This window comes from Pelobates fuscus, chromosome 1 (genome assembly GCF_036172605.1).
Source record: "Pelobates fuscus isolate aPelFus1 chromosome 1, aPelFus1.pri, whole genome shotgun sequence".
Lineage (NCBI taxonomy): Eukaryota > Metazoa > Chordata > Amphibia > Anura > Pelobatidae > Pelobates > Pelobates fuscus.
Window position 1 is genome coordinate 404591412 of NC_086317.1, and position 19443 is coordinate 404610854.

Consider the following 19443-nt stretch of genomic DNA (forward strand, 5'->3'; position numbering starts at 1 on the left):
GCCGGCGAACTGTTCGGGACATCACTACTTACTGCACGAGGTGTGTGAAAATTTGGAGTGTAATGTCAGAGAACTCTATGTTTAACAAGGCTAATAAGGAAAGTGGACGGGTGAGAACTGTGGGCCTTCTCTGATGGAATAATTGATTACTGCCTATGAGGTGAGGGATTGAGGGATTTTTTTTTTAGTTCTACACTAGTGACATTGTAATGAAGTCAAATATGGGAAACCTATACACATATATACGTTTAATCTACAAATTCAGATTGCCCAATGAATAGTTATCTATATTTCTAAAGTTGTTGCATTGGGGAAGGGGTCACATATTATGAATAGGCTCTTTCTTTCCATTTGCCGCGGCCTTTTTTGAAGATACCGGCCGCGGCACACAACGTGTTACGGCAAATAGTAGAAGATACATTAATTCATCTACTCCTCGGAACATCACTTGACTGTGCCGTCTGACTCAGGTATCGGGGGTTGAGCTCGCTGGGCACTATACAGTTTTGATCATCGGTACCTCATATGCTACAGCATCCATATCTTTGGAGGGGGCCCCCCTCATCGATAAGTTCTCTTATACCATTTGATTTTTTCATTTCAGTTTGATTTATGTGGATAATGATTTGCCTATTTTTTTTAAGGTAACTGCACCAGTGTTACTCACAACTTAGCTAATATATCCCTGATTTTCCTATGTTGATTAGCTTTTCCCTTTTCAGGGCGTACTTTTTACTTTTCTCTTGTGGTATTTATTCATTGATTTAGCCTTCGGAGTTGTTATACTCCATATTGCTACATTCTGGTTCTAATTGTTTCTACGACATTAGGACCTTGGATGTTGCAATTTGTATCTGCGGTTTAAGTGTTTTTACCTATCCGGAGCAGCGTGTATAGATGTTTTATTATATTTTGTATTTTTTATTATCCTATTAAATCATTCTTTGTATCATAATTTTATGGATACTTTTCGTTGTTAGGAGCGCTCTCACTAAATCTCTATATTTAACTCCTTGTATTCCAGTCGCTCGTATGCTGTGTGAAGCTTCCCAGATTTGATATAGTTTATTTTATTTTATTTACTGTTGTTGACCTACACATTTTTTATGGTTTATAGTCTCTCTTTGCCAAGCAAACTTAAATAACATGTTGTCTCTGTGTCTTGCGGCTATGCTTTCTATACCATTGCAGACTGTTTAAAATATCCGTTTCACCTCACTTTAAATTATTAATGTTTATATTCTAGTGCAAACTTGTAGGCTTTGAAAGTGCTGACTGCTTGGAACTTTAAAGGTTAAACCTTCCTACTACAGAAAGGCATCTGCAAAATCACATCTGTTAGATAACCTCATGTTCACTGTAGTTGGGGAAAGTTGAAAATTACACATCAGTGCAGCACTGACACCTGCTGTTAATGAAACGTATTGCACATGTTATGAACATTTAGTAAATGTAATTTATATCTTAGGTGTCCAACTTTTAATATTTTAATATACATTTTCCTCTGCCCTTAGCGGCACTGCATTACGCATTTTGTAAATAAATACCTGCACATGTCCTTAATTTTTTTTTTTTTTATAAATATCGTTTTATTGAGATAGTTTCAAGGTAAACAAATCGCATTTAGTCTGTGAGCAGTGCGAAACACGCAGGTTTCAATCATTCAGAGTCTCGTTTGAGATTTTGAGATGCGCAGATCTCTAAAGAGGCAATAGTAGTTAAGACTCGCAGGTCTCTGGGCACAGTAGGTTCCAAATTACGATATTTACAAAGCATGTTGCAGATTCATTACAGTCTGTCAGGCGCGTTAGCTATGTTCAGGCTATTTGTAATCGCTCGCTCTGCATTATGTTATTTTTTGTAATCTTATGTTCTATCGTTAACTTATTCTTACGAGTTGTAAGTGTCTCTCAGTCTTTAGTGTCTTTCGTCAATAATAGGTCCAGAATGGGGATAGTGGGGGGGGGGGGGCGGTGGGAAGGGGGATGGTAAGTGTGTCGTGTCCCTTAGTGGCCCTCTTCCCGTCTGTATATTTCACGACCTCTTCTCAAGATGCTGATTGTCATGTGTTTGGAGCAGCGGGAGGGTTATCTTGTACTTCTGTGTGTTCCTGCATAGAGTTTGATCCCTAGGGGCAGTGTGTCTGTTTGTTCGTTCGGTTAGTTCCCCTTTCAGTCTCCCCCATTGTCTACATGCAGTGATATTGTATTATCGCTGAGTTAGGTGTTGTGTGTTATCTCCTTCCAGCGTGGTTCCTCCTACCCCTAGTTCTTGTTTTGTCTGCCCCCTGACATTACAGATTTCACTTGTTACTTGTGTGTTTCTATATCTCAGGGGGTCCTTGATAGATCCCCCGGGCACTGGTCTCATCCGCAGGGGCTCTGAGGCAGGGTAGGGATGTGGGAGGGCCGGAAGGGGGTGTCTTACTAGGGTTTTGGGGTGTCGTGTGTGTCTTGATTCCCTATGTGTCTTGTCTCCTTTCTCCCTGTGTCTGTGTATGTGTTAGGTACATGTACCAAGACCCCCACATTTCCGTATGTTTGTTGCTTCATCCCAATAAATCAACGTATTTTGCTTCCACTGTGTGGATTACTCTCTGTAGCCATTGCGTGATTGTGGGTGGTTGGGTGTTTTTCCACATTCCTGGGATCAGGGACTTGGCTGCATTCAGCAGGTGTCTCAGGATAGATTTCTTGTATTGTGCGAGTGATTTTTCTGTGAAGTGAATCAGTGCGGCTTCTATGCTGAGGTCTGGCATATCACCTAGGACCTTGATCAGTTCTTGTTGGATCTTATCCCAGTATGGTTTTATTATGGCACAGTCCCACCATATGTGTCTCACGGTTCCCGACTGGGTTCCGCATCTCCAGCAGGTGTCGGGTGTCCCTGGGAATATTCTATGCAGAAGCGAGGGCGTGCGGTACCAGTGTGAGATTAGTTTAAAGTTGACTTCATGGTATCTTGAACTGATCGAGCTCTTGTGCTGAAGTATGAGTATCTGTTCCCATTGGGCATCTGTGTATGTTCTGTCCGTGAGGTCCTCCCACTTTCTCTTGAAGGCTATGGCGTCCCGTGGTGGGCCATCTGGTATCCTGGGTCTGTTTGCCCTGTGAGCACAGTCAAACGTCAGGTTGTCAGGCAAGTTTTATCCTAATATGTCTTGGAAGAGGGCCTTCAGCGTGGCCTCAATATCTTCCTCCGCTTGTGGTTCAGTGCGGCCGCGCACTCCAATGGTTGAGCGGCGGCCTCTGTTGTCCAGATCTTCTGTTTGCTGTCGCAGGGCTAGCAGCATGTTTCCCTGTCTGGTGACCGCTGTAGTAGTGGTTCCCGCTCTCCCCACGGTCTCCTTCATATTCTCCTCTAGTATTTGGAGTCTGCCGCTGCGCGCAGTCATTTCAGCCCTCAGGGCCGTTACCTCTAGGTGGATCGCCGTGTGCAGGTCATCTGACAGGGTTTGGAGGTCCATTTTCGTGACCATTTGTGTGGCCAGCACTCTGATATCCGCGCTGATACCGGTAAGTGTGGGGCCGCCTGCCTCTGGGGGTCGCACGTGGCTTGGCGAGCCGGCCATTATTGAGCCTGCTTGCTCGCGGGATGCGGTTGCCAGAGTCTGCAGGTAATCATCCATGGGGCCTACCTGGGAGCTTGTAGGGTTGCTCCGGGGTGTCTGGGAGCCGTCCGGGCATTTTGTGCGGCCCATTTCCAACCCTCTCTGCTCGTTTAGCGTGCTAATGTTCGCTTTGGGAGATGGAGCTCTTAGCCTAGGCTGCCATTCTCCTCGGTGTCCAGGCCACGCCCCCATCTCCTTAATTTAAGAACAAATTATACCTGAATTAAGACAGCTGGCTGTCGTTGGATGTTGGGAAGTAATTTTGAAAATCTGCTCATTGTGTTTTCACATGTATCCACATTCACATCAAAATTACGGGGGGATATTTGTCTCTTACTTTAATGCATAGTTATAAAGAACCCCTGCTTCATGAGTTGGCATGTTGGTCCTGTCAAACTTAACCACATTTACCCCATTTGCTCACCACTCTGATACAGGGAGTGTGGGAAATGGGGAAGCATTTTGTGTGGTATGGTCCTACTATTTGCACTTTCTGGCCACAAGCATATGATCTCTTTAGCAAAGTAATTGGGACCTGCCTTGATCCAACACTGGGGTTTTGGATTTACTTAATAAAGTCCTTACCAGCGTACAAGTGTGACCAGTGCAGTGGAGGAATACAAAGGAGGCAGCAGGGATGCAGCTTCAGAGTAAAACTGGTCAAAAATAGTCTGAAAATTTTATATGGGCTGAAGTTGGACCTGAGAGTCCTCTTAATAAACAGTCACCAGATCAAAAACTGTGACTGTATAGTCTACTTTTACACTGTCTCACTGCAGAGGCATAACTTGAAACCACTAGCTCCAGTGCAAAAATTGCCCATCGGACCCCCCAGCCTCTACATGTATCTCATTTCCCCACCACCAGCCCCTCCATGTGTCTCATTTTTGCCCCAGCCCCCCATGTGCCTCTCTTCCTCCCCCCAAAAGCCCATCCATGTATCTCATTCCCTCACCCCCAGCCCCTCCATGTGGCCAATTCACTCTGCCCCCAGCCCCTCCATTTATCCCATTCCCTCCTTCCCCCAGGCCCTCCATGTGTCTTAATCCCTCTCCCTCCAGCCCCTCCATGTGCCCATACCCTTTCTGACCCAGCCCCTTTATGTGTCCCATACTCTCCACTCCAGCCTTTGCAAGTATCCTATTGTCTCCCCTCTCAGCCTCTCCATATTTCCATACCCTCCCCCATGTGTCCCATTCCTCCCTCACTTCCTACTCTCCTCTGTGAGTTCCATTCCTCTCTCTCTCCTTCCTCCCCTTTATGTGTCACATTCCTCCCTCTCTCCTTCCACTCCTCCATGAGTCCCATTCCTCCCTCTCACCCTCTCCCCTCCATGTGTCCCACTCCTCCCTCTCACCCCCTCCTCTCCATGTGTCCCACTCCTCCCTCTCACCTCCTCCACTCCATGTGTCCCACTCCTCCCTCTCACCTCCTCCCCTCCATGTGTCCCACTCCTCCCTCTCACCCCCTCCCCTCCATGTGTCCCACTCCTCCCTCTCACCACTCACCTCTATGTGTCCCACTCCTCCCTCTCACCCCCTCCCCTCCATGTGTCCCACTCCTTCCTCTCACCCCCTCCCCTCCATTCCTCCATGTGTCCCACTCCTCCCTATCTCGCCTCCTGCGGATCCCGGTGAAACAGGAAGTGCTCTCTCAGTAAGCACTTTCTGTCAGACTGCTCAGCCACGCTACACACACACAGGAAAGGAGCAGCCCAGCTCTCCCCTCCTGCCAGACACCCACGAACCGCAGGATGAATTTACTTTCAATGTACCCTAAAAATTAATCTATAACCAAAATTGATGTTCATTCTATGTTTACATGCATGATGTTCATCCCAGTTTTTGTAGTGAAGAGGCTAAAAGGACACTGTAGGCACCCAGACCATTTTATTTCATTGAAGGGATCTGGGTGCAGTGTCCTTGTTCCCTTAACACTGCAAAGGCAAATACTGCAGCTTTAGAGAAACTACAATGTTTACATTGCAGTGCTAAGAGTGCCTTTTAGTTGCTATCTACCAGACAGCCACTAGAGTTGCTCCTTGCAGTTTCACGTAATACAGCGTCTTCTAAAACCCGATGCAAAACAACAAGGCAATGCTTTAAATGGGGAAGGCTAATGCGCGTGTTGCACATGCCCCCCATTTTCATTATGCTCCCAAATTGAAGGAGGAGAAGCACAACCTTGTGCCAAGGGACATTAGTACTGGAATCAAATAAATAAAAGTAAGGCGGAGGGGATGCAGAGGCAGAGGGACATTTTAGTGTTAGAAATACACTAAATAGTTTTTTTAATTCAAGATAACCTTTGTTAATGAGTAGATGCAATGTTATATAGCACTGAGCACAATGCATAGTATGGATAAGGGGGTTCAATGCTGACAGTGGGCATAAAATACACACAGTGGCGGAACTAAAATCGAGAGGGCCCTGGCGCAAAAATATTTTTGGGCCCCCCATCGCAAGGATGGACAAAAAGGTAAATTCCTATTTGTCGTACAACTCCCACAATGCTTTGCCAGTTGGGGATCTACCATTTGCCTTTTACTTGTAGGGTTGTACTTAGCAGTAAGCAGTGTTTGCATGTTTGAATGTAAGCATGTTTTCTTATGGAGTATGTGTGTGAATGTATGGCTGTATTTGTGTGTAGTGTGGTGTTGTGTGTTTTTATGTACTTTTTGGCATTTGAAACTAGTACTTTACTTGTGTGTAGAGGTTTTGAATGCAGGGGTGTATGTATGTAGTGTTGACGTTTGAATGCAGGGGTGTATTTGTGTGTAATGTTGAAGTTTGAATATTGAGATGTATACTCATATACATATACACTGACACACACACACACTGATACACATATACAGACACACATCCAGATACACAAACACACATGCAGATACACACTAACATACATACAAATACACAAACAGATACAGACACAGATGCAGATTCAGACACACAGATACACACTGACACACATACAGATACAAACACTGGCACACAAGCTGTACATTTATCTTTCCTGGAGTGTTGTTTTTGTTTTTGCAGACTGCTGTCAAGTTATTTTTCAATTGATATATTGTATTAAACAACACATACTTTTGAGTGTAGTTTAAATAAAGATTCGCTAGAAGCCAAATTTTTTGAAGTCTTCTAATTTTGTGGACTTGCTTAGAGTATATGTTTTATTAGTTTAGAAATATAGGTCTAAAATCACAGACTACTGATTCAAAAGCAGGTTAAAAAATGTTGGTTCATTGCACATTCTCTCCACAAGGTGGAGAACAGATATCACAGTGAAAATCACAGTGAAAGCACACAAGCATCCATAGGAAAGCATTGTAAATGCGTTCCTATGAGACCGTCTGAATGCGTGCGCAGCTCTTGCCGCGCATGCGCATTCAGCCGAAAGGGAGGATCGGAGGCGGAGAGGAGGAGGAGAGCTCCCCGCCCGGCGCTGGAATAAAGGTAAGTTTTAACCCTTTACTCTGCCCAGAGCCCGGCGGGAAGGGGTCCCTGAGGGTGGGGGCACCCTCAGGGTGATACCGGAGAAACTGACGGAAGCCAAGCACAGAGAGATGGACACAGGTTTCTTCAGGAAGGAAGAGATTCTTTATTGGATCACCGATCGGGACTCAGAGGGACTAATGTCACCAAAATACAGCAAGTTCTGAGCCCCGGACAATAGTGCAGGCTCCTTATATAGGCACATAACGCCTCCCATATTAAGCTCCACCTGCACATTCTCTTGACCAATCAATACAAATAAGAATTAACTTCCTGCTTGACCGCATGGCCTGTCCAGCACAATGGAGGAGGGGAATACTATATCCTGTATTCTTGCACATGCTCCGTACACTACTGATCGTATCTTGCCTCGTGCAACCAACTGATCGATACGTCAGCATATGAACGTACACATGCCACGTGGTAATCTCGGCCTACTAAATTTATTTTTACCGAGATTCCACCACATTCCCCCCTTTGATGCCTCTTGATATTTCACAATTACTTGAGGCATCACTTAACCTTAGTTTGCATACACCGCAAGTTACCTTGAACCAGACCAGACTTATCTTATGATGTGAATCTTCAACACTCATCTTCCTGCATTGGTTCTCCCTGATCTAGAGCCTTATATTTATAAATTGCCATTATCTGTGCAGCAGCCTTCCTTTCTGCTATATTTTCTATCAGGCTTTGCACAGACCTAACTACTAAGGGTATAACACGGCAGGAGTAGACACAACATTAAAATCAGTAGGACTCCACCTACCACTGCCTTAAGCCCTCCAAACCACTCATACCAGCTACCAAACCAACTACTTGGATTATACCCTTTCCATACCTGAGTAGGCACATGCGCTAGTTTAACCATATGGCTAGTAAGCTCAGCTATTGCTTGCCCTTCGTCATCTATTTGAAGACAGCAATTGCTCAGGTTAAACTTCCCACATACACCTCCCTCTACTGCCAAAAGGTAATCCAAGGCTAATCTGTTTTGGTACACTGCTGTCCTCATCCTGGTATTATGCTTCGCTAGAAGATTGAGCGCTTGTGATGTCTCGTTAGTAATGATCTCAACCACCGCCTGTAATCTTATAATACGGTTGAGCATATAAATAGGGGTTCTATAACCAAAGGTACCGTCCTCTGCCCACGTGGCTGGCCCATAATAATCTATAATACGCTGGGGAGGCCATTCATTATCTTCCCAGGCGCCTATCTCTATGGGTCCCCTTTTCTTCCTATGATTCACATCATACACTTTAACACCTAAAGTCTCACCTGTTTCAATAGGTAACAAGAAGAAGGATGGTTTGAGCATACCCAACACACATGCCCCTTCCCAGTCCTGTGGCAACTCCGAATAGGCTTTCTTACCACAGATCCAGTACAAATTTGCTGGGGCTCTCCAGGTAGATGTGATGGATAGGTCAAACCATACATCCTTTAAATTGGCATATCTAGCAAACAGGTTAGATGGTTCTGAGACATTTGAAGCCGACCACCAAGTTGTATTCTTTGTATCATCATCATAAGCTTTTTGCCCTAGACAAGTTAATTCTCCTACAGAAGTATTATACATCATTCCTTTCCTTGCTATGCAAACATAACCTATGATGGAGGTCTTTAATCTCCACTCAGATTTACCTCTAACACTCATATGATAATCGGCTTGTGTAGATATTAATTGGTCAACTGCCTCAGAACCGGACATTACCTCCTTTGCTTCCCAAGGCCATTGGTCTCCCATGTTAGTACCTCCACACACATAGCAGTTGGTAACATTAAGACTACCGGCAATACTCTCGGCTAAATCAATAAACAGGTTTTTAGCATTATGGGGGATCTTATTATCTATGTTCATCTCTTCATAAAAGGAATGGTATACTTGATGAGTCTGGGAGGATACCGTATCAGTCTCTATCCCTATAAACAATACTGTCCCAGGATCTAAACCCGTCCCATATATTTGAAACCCAAATTAATTACCATATTTATCTAAGAACTTGTCGGGGTTATTTATAAGTATATGGACTGGATTGCATTCCATAGACTTACAATATGGGCTGGTAGGCAACTTAGTCACAATCATGTCCTCGTCTACTGTCTGTCCCCAAGTTGCCCACCCCACACAAGACCAATATGGGCAAAAGTTATAATCTCTATTTGGGCATCTAGGACTCACATATTTATTTTTACTACTGGGACAAATATATTTATCGTTAGACCCATACGTCCTCTCCCATCTAAGATCCCCACATACATTCCACGGCTTTCTACCACTTGATATCGCCTTACACGCATCAAATAGCAGAATACCCGAAGAATGTACGGATTCTAATACCGTCTTATTAATTAGGGTCCCCTGAGGATCTCCATTCCTGAGAGTCAACCAAATTGTACGAGGTTGATACTCTGGACTGAAGCACCTAGGTTCTCCTACTCCTAAATGGCACACACTATATTCTATATTTAGGTATCTACATCTTGATACATCTCCTTTACACTCGTATTGTGAATGCCAAATTAGGGTTTGGGAAATATGGTTACCTGTTCTTGTAGTCTTAATGCATACCTCACAACTAGGAGTGTCGGTACCTCTACCTTCCTGAATATAAAAATACACATATAAAAACATTATCATAAACACATCTTTCGTCGTCATCCTCAGTCTTCGTCCGTGCGAAGGCACCTCAGCTTCCAGGATGTAAGGGCTGCAGGGAATGGAGTTCTGCTCGTCTTTACAGGGGTCCCTTCGGGACTTTTCCTGGCTTATACACTATACGTCGGTGAGCGGACAGGCTTTATTATGGCCTTCTCACTCACTTACCAAATCTCTGAAACAATAAAATTTTGTAATCCACAAAGTTCCTCGTCACTCCGACTGAGTCGTGCGCTTTAATCGGATCTTGCAGGGATTCTCTGGATCTGCTGTAACTTGCCAAGAATCGACTGCTGCTGGTTTAACCCTGGAGAGATGTATCCACGGAGTCACTTCGGCTACTTTTATCGCTGTAGGGGTAGACAAAAGAACAACATAAGGACCTCTCCACTTGGGCCCTAACGGTACATTATTCCACTCTTTAATCCACACTTGGTCTCCTGGGTGGTAACTATGAACTGGGGGATAAATATTCACAGGTAATCTATCTTGTACCCATTTCTGTACCTCCTCCATAGTCTTACCCAACTCTACAACCTGCTGCCGGGTAATTCCTTCTCCCAACTGACTCAAATCCCCCCTTAGGTTACCAAGTACGGGAGGTGGTCGCCCATACATGATTTCAAAAGGAGAGAGGCCCATCCTTCTGGTAGGTGTACTGCGGATTCGCAATAGAGCTATGGGCAAGAGAACGTTCCACTTAAGTTGGGTTTCCTGACACATTTTAGCCAACTGATTCTTAATAGTTCTATTCATTCTCTCTACCTTACCAGAACTCTGGGGTCTATATGCCGCATGAAGCCTCCACTTTATACCAAGCATATGAGTCAGTTGTTGTAGGCACTGATGAACAAAAGCTGGACCATTGTCCGATCCTATAGAGCAGGGTAGTCCATATCGGGGTATTATTTCTCGTAGCAGGAATCTCACAACTTCTCCTGCTTTCTCTGTACGAGTAGGACATGCTTCTACCCAGCCTGAATAGGTACACACAACCACCAGCAGGTAGCGATGTCCACCCGATTTAGGCATTACTGTATAGTCAATTTGTAAATCGGACATGGGGAGTCCCCCCATAAACTGGACTCCTGGTGGCTTTACTGGTCCTTGCCTTGCATTATTTTTAGCACACGTTACACATCTTCGTACAATGGCCTGAGTCAAGTTGGACAATCTTGGTATGTAGAAATGTTTTCTGAGAGATTCTTCTGTGCTGTCTCTCCCAGAATGTGTCCCGTTGTGATAGTTTTGGACAATTTCTACCGCTAGTGATGCTGGAATGACTATTCTTCCATCTTCTAACTGATACCATTTGTTCTCCAAATACTTTCCAGGTTCAGTCTTTAACCACTCCTCTTCTTGAGCTGTATAAACGGGAGTCCATTGAGACAGTGGAGTTGGTATAAGCAGCTATATGCCCCACATACTCCTGTCTTCCCGATTCAGCGGCACGCTTAGCTGTACTGTCTGCCATCCGATTTCCTTTGGTTACATCACCATCTCCTCTCAGATGCGCTCGACAATGTATAATACCGACTTCTTTCGGCTCCCACACTGCTTCCAATAGTTGTAGGATTTCGGCTGCGTACTTGATTTCTTTGCCTTCTGAATTCAATAGTCCTCTTTCTTTATACACAGCTCCGTGGGCATGAGTGGTTAAAAACGCATACTTGGAGTCCGTGTAGATGTTCACTCTTAAACCTTCAGCCAATTGTAACGCTCGTGTCAGTGCTATCAATTCTGCCTTTTGTGCTGATGTTCCTTTTGCCAGTGGCCGAGCTTCTATCACCTTGTCTATTGTTGTTACTGCATATCCTGCATAGCGGATCCCTTCTTTCACATAACTACTGCCGTCGGTGTAATATTGAACATCGGGGTTCTGGATGGGAAAATCACGAAGATCGGGTCTACTTGAAAATACTTCATCCATTACTTCCAAACAATCATGTTGACTTTCAGTAGGTTGTGGCAAAAGGGTAGCTGGATTTAAGGTGTTTACAGTTTCTAAATGCACTCTTGGGTTTTCACACAACATTGCTTGATACTTGGTCATACGGCTGTTACTAAACCAATGATTTCCTTTGTAATCCAACAACGTCTGTACTGCATGTGGGACTCGTACATAAAGTTCTTGACCCAGAGTGAGTTTATCGGCTTCAGCTACTAGCAGGGCGGCTGCAGCTACGGCTCTTAGACAAGGTGGAAGTCCGCTGGCCACTGCATCCAGTTGCTTAGACATGTAGGCAACAGGTCTTTGCCATGATCCCAAGTACTGTGTCAACACTCCCACAGCCATTCTTCTTTGCTCATGTACATACAGGTAGAATGGTCGTGTGTGATCAGGTAGACCTAATGCTGGGGCACTCATCAAAGCCTTCTTCACATCTTCAAATGCCGTTTGCTGTTCTTGAGTCCATAAGAAGGGGTCGTGCTCTGTACCTTTGATAGCTGCATACAGAGGTTTTGCCAGTATCGCGTAGCTGGGAATCCATATCCTACAAAAGCCTGCTGCCCCCAAGAATTCTCGCACTTGTCTTCTATTCTTGGGTATCGGTATTTGGCACACAGCTTCTTTTCTCTCTGGCCCCATAATTCTTTGACCTTCAGAGATATGGAATCCCAGATATTTGACAGTTGGCAAACACAACTGAGCCTTCTTTCTAGACACCTTGTATCCTGCCTTCCAGAGAATGTGTAGTAGATCGTGCGTCGCTTGCTGACATATTTCCTTTGTAACTGCTGCTATCAACAAGTCATCTACATATTGTAACAATACACACTCTCCTGGGATGGACTCGAAATCCAGTAGATCTTGACTTAGAACTGAACCAAATAGGGTAGGTGAATTTTTAAACCCTTGGGGCAGTCTTGTCCAGGTCATTTGGCGTTTTGAGCCCGTTACAGCGTTTTCCCATTGGAAAGCGAAGATACATTGACTTTCTGCGGCAATTCGGAGGCAAAAGAAGGCATCTTTGAGGTCTAGGACTGTAAAGTAAGTAGCCCCGCCCGGAATTAAAGCAAGCAGGTTATATGGATTGGGCACAACTGGATGTATACTAACAACCGCATCATTGACTGCTCTCAAGTCCTGCACAGGTCGATACTCATCTGTACCGGGCTTTTGAACAGGCAGCAATGGGGTGTTCCAGGGGGAAGTACAGAATTTTAGGATACCATACCGTATGAACTTATCCAGATAAGATTGGATGTTCTTCTTAGCCTTCTGCGGGATGTGATATTGTCTTAGGCTTACTGGATAAACCCCAAGTTTTAGTTCGATTTTAATAGGTGGAATATTGCGGGCCAGTCCTGGTGGGTTGTTCTCTGCCCAAACTCCTGGTATGTTGAATAAGGACTCATCACTCCTAGGGTTTTGGCTAGTCAACGCTGTATAAAGTCGCCACTCTTCTTCCTTTGGTACGGATAATGTCATAATACCTGAAGGTCCATTAAACTTTAAGGATGTTGTTCCATTTGGTAGGAACGTAATCTGCGCTTGTAACTTAGATAGCATATCACGTCCCAGCAATTGGACTGGACATTCAGGCATATAAAGGAATTGATGTTTTACTACGTGGCCTCCCAATGTACAGAGTCGACTTTTAAGAACCGGTTTTGCAGCACTTCTTCCAGTTGCTCCTATTACAGTAATAGTTCTTCCAGATGGAGGAGCAACTAGGTCAGTCACCACCGAATGTTCAGCACCAGTGTCGATCATGAACGCACTCCTTTTTCCCCCTATTGATACATCGACCATAGGCTCCGCTCGACCAAGGGGGATGGAGCCCGGTCGGTATCAATAGTCCTCCATGACCGTGTCAGCCAATCCTACAAAGTCCCTACCTTCTCTATCGCGGGACCTTTGCGCTGCTGGATAGTACCTATCTTCCCTCACACTTCCTCTGTTCCCATTACTCCCTCTATTACCATTGCTCCCTCCGGGGCCTCCTCTACCTCTCGCTCTGCCTCTAAAGTTTCCATAACCTGTCCTAGGTCTGTCTCTCTCATACTGTTCTCTTCGCGGACACTCACTCCTCCAATGCCCTTCTTCCCTACAGTATGCGCACTGATTTCTACTCAGAGGTTCCTCATTCCACTTACTATCGCCTCTATCTGGGCCCCGTCTATCTACGCCTGCGATCGCTACCGTTAGCATATCTGCCTTTCTACGCATCTTGCGCTCTTCCTCTTTCTTAGTCTCTGTTTCCCTGTTCATGTATACTTTATTCGCTACCTCCATTAGTTGGGTGATAGACATTCCTGCAAACCCTTCTAACTTTTGTAGCTTGCGCTTAATATCTCCGTAAGCTTGGCTGACAAAGGCGGAGTTCACCATTCGGGAATTATCTGTGTCTTCCGGATTAAAGGGGGTATACAAGCGGTATGCCTCCAATAATCAGTCATAAAAGACACTGGGCGCTTCATCACTTTTCTGAATCACCTCAACTGTCTTCGACATATTAATGGCTTTCTTCCCTCCGGCTTTCATGCCAGCAATTATAGCGTCTCTATAGCCTCTGAGTTGAACCATATCTGCACCATTTACATTCCAGTCGGGATCGGTGTTAGGATAATGTGTTGCGGCCCATGCTGCTGGATTGGCTTGATTCAAAGCACGGGCTCTATCCTCTAGCGCTTTAATGGCCGCTTGATTAATCCTTGTCCTTTCCTCATTATTAAACAAAGTCATTAATAACTGCTGGCAATCAGCCCATGTCGGATTATGTGTCTGAACTATCGAGGTGAACAGATCGGTCATAGCTTGTGGTTTCTCAGTGTACGAGGAATTGTGGGTCTTCCAATTCAAGAGATCGGTAGTCGTGAACGGGACATATACGAAGACTGGGTCAGCATGTGCCATTTGACCTGCAGCATCGATATAGGCTGACCCGGGATTCAGACGAAGAGGCATCTGATAATGCTTAAGTTGTTGGGTACCGGTCAGTTGTCTGGTTAGTATAGGGCTACGTGAAGGGGCGTCAGTTATGGGTTCCAGTCGGGGGGAAATAGGGCATGAGGATGTGGGAGCTTGATTTTGGGAAAAGTTAGTAAATAGAATACTCCCAGCCGACCTAGAAGAAGCTTGACCGGAAGTTTGAAGTGGCGCCAAATCAGGATATTTAGATCTAACGGGGGTTGGTTCTGGTTCCGGAAGGGGAGGTTTAATACGAGGGGGGGTGGATTCTGTACTGGAGGAGGAAGCGGAAGTGGATGAGGGCAATGAGGGGTGGGGTATAGAACTTCCTGCACTCGCGTCACCTCTTCCTGTAGGGAAGTAAGGGGGCGGCAAAGGGATCTCGGACTCAGGGGGCGTGTCCAAAATGGGCCTAACTACAGTCCTAGTGGACAAACAAGTCCTGGCTACCATGAGGCGACATTGCTCCTCGTGGCATATCTGAATCCATTTTGGCGAGTCGTTTACGGCCTGTCTCCAACAATCAATATATGGAAACTGTCCGTAAAGTTCAGGCCTACCTGACACAGCCACGTGTACACGCTGTATCAGGGTTGGATCCAAACTACCACGTGGCGGCCATGCCACAACCAAAGTAGGCCACTCCCTAGTGCACAAAGTGACCAAACGTACAGGAGACATTTTAACCCCAAAATCACATGTTTTGAATCCCTTTTTAAAATTCTTTACCATACAACCTAAGGGATCCGGAATCGTTGACTCCGACGCGCCCATACTTATCAATGGAACGTCGTTGACAACGAATACTATGCACGCGTACTATTCAACAGTCACACCCGTTTCCTCTGGTTACCAAGTGAAACGTACACAATAACACAATAAACACTCAGGGAATTCCCGTACACACACAGCTGTTACACCAGTCACTAGATAATCAATATTATGCCCTTTGGCGAAACTATACAGTCACCCACGCTATAATTCTCTATATATGAATTACCCGTCTATAACACACCCCAGTAACATCGTCTTTTACAAATAGCGGTTACAGTACGGTTAGCATAGGTCAAAGCACAATTTAAGGTCACAATACAATTATTAGTGGTTATGGTGTTAAACATGCAATGGACGACAGTGATTAGTACTTATATACAGTGTCAGTAAATATACAGGGTTATTGTACCGTGCACTATGATACAGCAACACACTATTAACACTCTCGCTAGACGGCTGAGCTCGCGCTATCTAACAAGATATACACTTTACTAAACAATATTTAACACATTTACAATTCCCAACTAAACTATTGGCCAGTACCTTGATGGACTACCTAAAACTATCTACATCCGTTTTGGTTAGCCACACTGCCCAAGCACCACATATAGCGAGCTAGAGGACCGAATTTACACAGACGCCTCTTAGTCGATTACTATCAAAAATCTAGTGGGTTCCAAATTTACACGCCTTCCCACTTAGCCAAGATAGGTTGAGAGCTAGCGAACCGAATTTACACAGACACCGCTTAGTCTCCCGGTCCCTCCGACCTAGCGAACAAAATATACACCCTAGAACGCTAGTCTAGACAAGACACCGGTGTCCGGCTAGGGCTATTTACACCAGAACCCCGCCTGACTAACCAAATCAAACGGTCTTACTAAAGAGCGTTCGATTGAGCGGTGCGCCTTCGCTCCTTCCCTCCGACAGAGGGGGCAGATTCCATACACAATTCAAACCCCTTATGGGCCTACCGCACAATCGGTATACCCCTAGTGGGTCTGCCGTCTAAAACAGCAGTTGTCTTACCTCCTCGTTCCTGAACCTGAGTTCACACTCATCGACGGGGACACCCCAGCACTTCTTACGTAAAGGCCGATGATCTCCTGGACAACAGACCAGTGGCGCCGAGACGAAGGGAGGTCCACGCAGAAGTTCAGGGGTGCAGCCGTAGAGAACGTGGGCAAAGATAGACCGTCTCACGCCTCTGCCTCTCAGCTACCGTTGAACGATGAGCTTCCCGGCCAATGCACCAAATGATACCGGAGAAACTGACGGAAGCCAAGCACAGAGAGATGGACACAGGTTTCTTCAGGAAGGAAGAGATTCTTTATTGGATCACCGATCGGGACTCAGAGGGACTAATGTCACCAAAATACAGCAAGTTCTGAGCCCCGGACAATAGTGCAGGCTCCTTATATAGGCACATAACGCCTCCCATATTAAGCTCCACCCGCACATTCTCTTGACCAATCAATACAAATAAGAATTAACTTCCTGCTTGACCGCATGGCCTGTCCAGCACAATGGAGGAGGGGAATACTATATCCTGTATTCTTGCACATGCTCCGTACACTACTGATCGTATCTTGCCTCGTGCAACCAACTGATCGATAAGTCAGCATATGCACGTACACATGCCACGTGGTAATCTCGGCCTACTAAATTTATTTTTACCGAGATTCCACCACAAGGGCACTATAGTGCCAGGAAAACGAGTATGTTTTCCTGGCACTATAGTGGTCCTTTAAAGATCATTAACTTCCTCTTAACACTGTGCTTTAGGAATTGCTAACGGAAGTATTGTCCCCACTCTGTATCATGTATTTACTAGCATTATGAGCTCTGCTGAAAGCATAGCATGTATGCCAAGAATTGATTGACAGGTGAAGATCTGGAGACAGGAAAACTTTCCTACAGGTGGTTCTCCTGCTCACCTTCATTGTAACTACATCACACAATCTGTAATCTATTTTGTTATAAACTCAAATAAGAGAATTTGAAGTAGGCAGAGGCAGGATATATATCATTCAGTGTTTTGCCCACACACTTACTGGTAAGGTGGTCTGATAATCTAACCAGCCGATATCTGTAGACGCAACAAATTTTCTCTGATTATAAATAGTATTGGTTTACAGGGACTTCCACAATCCCAAAAGTAATGTTCTAATTTCTTTATTAATACATATAAGTATTAAACCAGGGTTTAATTGATTTGATTGCAGTGAATCTATAAGATTCTTGGCATTTGCAAAGAAAGTAGAGTGGTTAGTATAAATATCGGTCACACAAGAGAACAGTACCTACCTAACATAAGGGGTTATCATAACAGATGGATCGAAAATGCTCTCCAACTAACAGGAAATAAAACAATACAATCTTCAACAGCTCTCTCTCCTGGCATTGCCTCTGCTGACCTCAAACATGCCACCGTAGTACCTATCCTGAAAAAAAGTATCTTGACCCGTCCTCCCCCTCTAACTATCGTCCCATTTCCCTGCTCCCTTTTTCCTCAAAGCTCCTGGAAAGACTTGTCTTTACCTGTATGTCTCACTTCCTCAATTCCAACTCTCTCCTTGACCCTCTTCAATCTGGCTTCCGCCCTCTCCACTCTACTGAGACTGCCCTTATCAAAGTTACTAATGACCTAATCGCAGCTAAATTCAAAGGCCACTACTCCATACTAATTCTTCTTGACCTCTCTGCTGACTGACACTGTTGATCATGCTCTCCTTCTTCAAACTCTTCAATCACTAGGTCTCTGTGACTCTGTCCTCTCATGGTTTTCCTCTTTTCTCTCCCAACGCTAATTCAGTGTCTCCTTTTCTAATGATACCTCCTCCTCTCGTCCTGTCTCGGTTGGAGTCCCCCCAAGGCTCTGTCCATGGTCCTTTTTTATTTTCTCTTTATACTGACTCTCTTGGCAAACTTATTACCTCATTTACTACCACCTGTACGCTGATGACACCCTGATATATCACTCCTCCCTGGCCTCTTCCCTGCTGTCCTGCAACGTGTCACTGCTTGCCTTTCTTCCATCTCTGACTGGATGTCCTCCTGCTTTCTGAAACTCAATCCCTCTAAATCTGAGCTGCTTGTGTTTCCTCCTCCTAATACTGATCCTCCTCTTTCGCTATCCCTTCAAGTTAGTGGTATCCACATCAGTCCATCCTTGCAAGCGCGCTGTCTTGGCGTCATACTTGATTCTGGCCTCACATTTGAGCCTCACATCCATATGTTGCCATTTCCTGTAGATTCCATCTTAAAAACATAACCCGCATCCGCCCCTTTTTTACGTAAGATGCTACCAGGGAGTTGTCCATGCTCTAGTAATTTCCTGCATGGATTATTGTAACCCTCTCCTAATTGGTCTTACTAAAAGCCGTATTGCCCCACTACAGTTTGTAATGAATGCTGCCGCCAGACTGATTTTCCTCTCTAGTCTGTTCTCTCACACCTCACCCCTCTGTCAGTCCTTACATTGGCTTACTGTATCCTATAGGAGTCAATTCAAAGTATCCTATAGGAGTCAATTCAAAGTGCTAAATCATACCTATAAATACCTATAATAACCCCTCTTCACAGATCCATAGGTATTCCCCTTTCGGTCTCTCTGCTCTCCCTGTGACCTTCTCCTGTCTGCTGCTCGCACCCGTACAGCCAACTCACGCTTGCAGGACTTCTCACGGGCGGCTCCCTTCCTATGGAATAGCATGCCTACCGCCATCAGACTCTCCATTTGTCTTCAATCGTCAAGAAGTCTCTTAAAACCCATGTCTTTAGAAGAGCTTATGGCCTCCCAGAGTAACCTCTACCTCACATACCTGTCTCTTGCTCTCTTCTAAAGGGCAGCACTTTACTCTCTAGTCCAGCTCTGCTTATTTAATTGCTATTTCCTGTCCTAATGTGTTTTATACCCCACCTCCTATAGACTGTAAGCTTGTTTGAGCAGGGTCCTCTTCAACCTATCGTTCCTGTAAGT

The 19443-nt window shown here is 45.0% G+C and overlaps 1 protein-coding gene across 1 annotated transcript; it reads right to left on the bottom strand.

Moving 5' to 3' along the window:
• Positions 1–10009: 10009 nt before the first annotated feature.
• Positions 10010–13325, bottom strand: LOC134575931 (uncharacterized; the record flags this gene model as incomplete). Its single annotated transcript, XM_063435398.1, has 2 exons — positions 10010–10816; positions 11217–13325. Coding segments are annotated over 2 exons (2916 nt in total), but the record flags the coding sequence as incomplete, so codon positions are not given.
• Positions 13326–19443: the final 6118 nt, after the last annotated feature.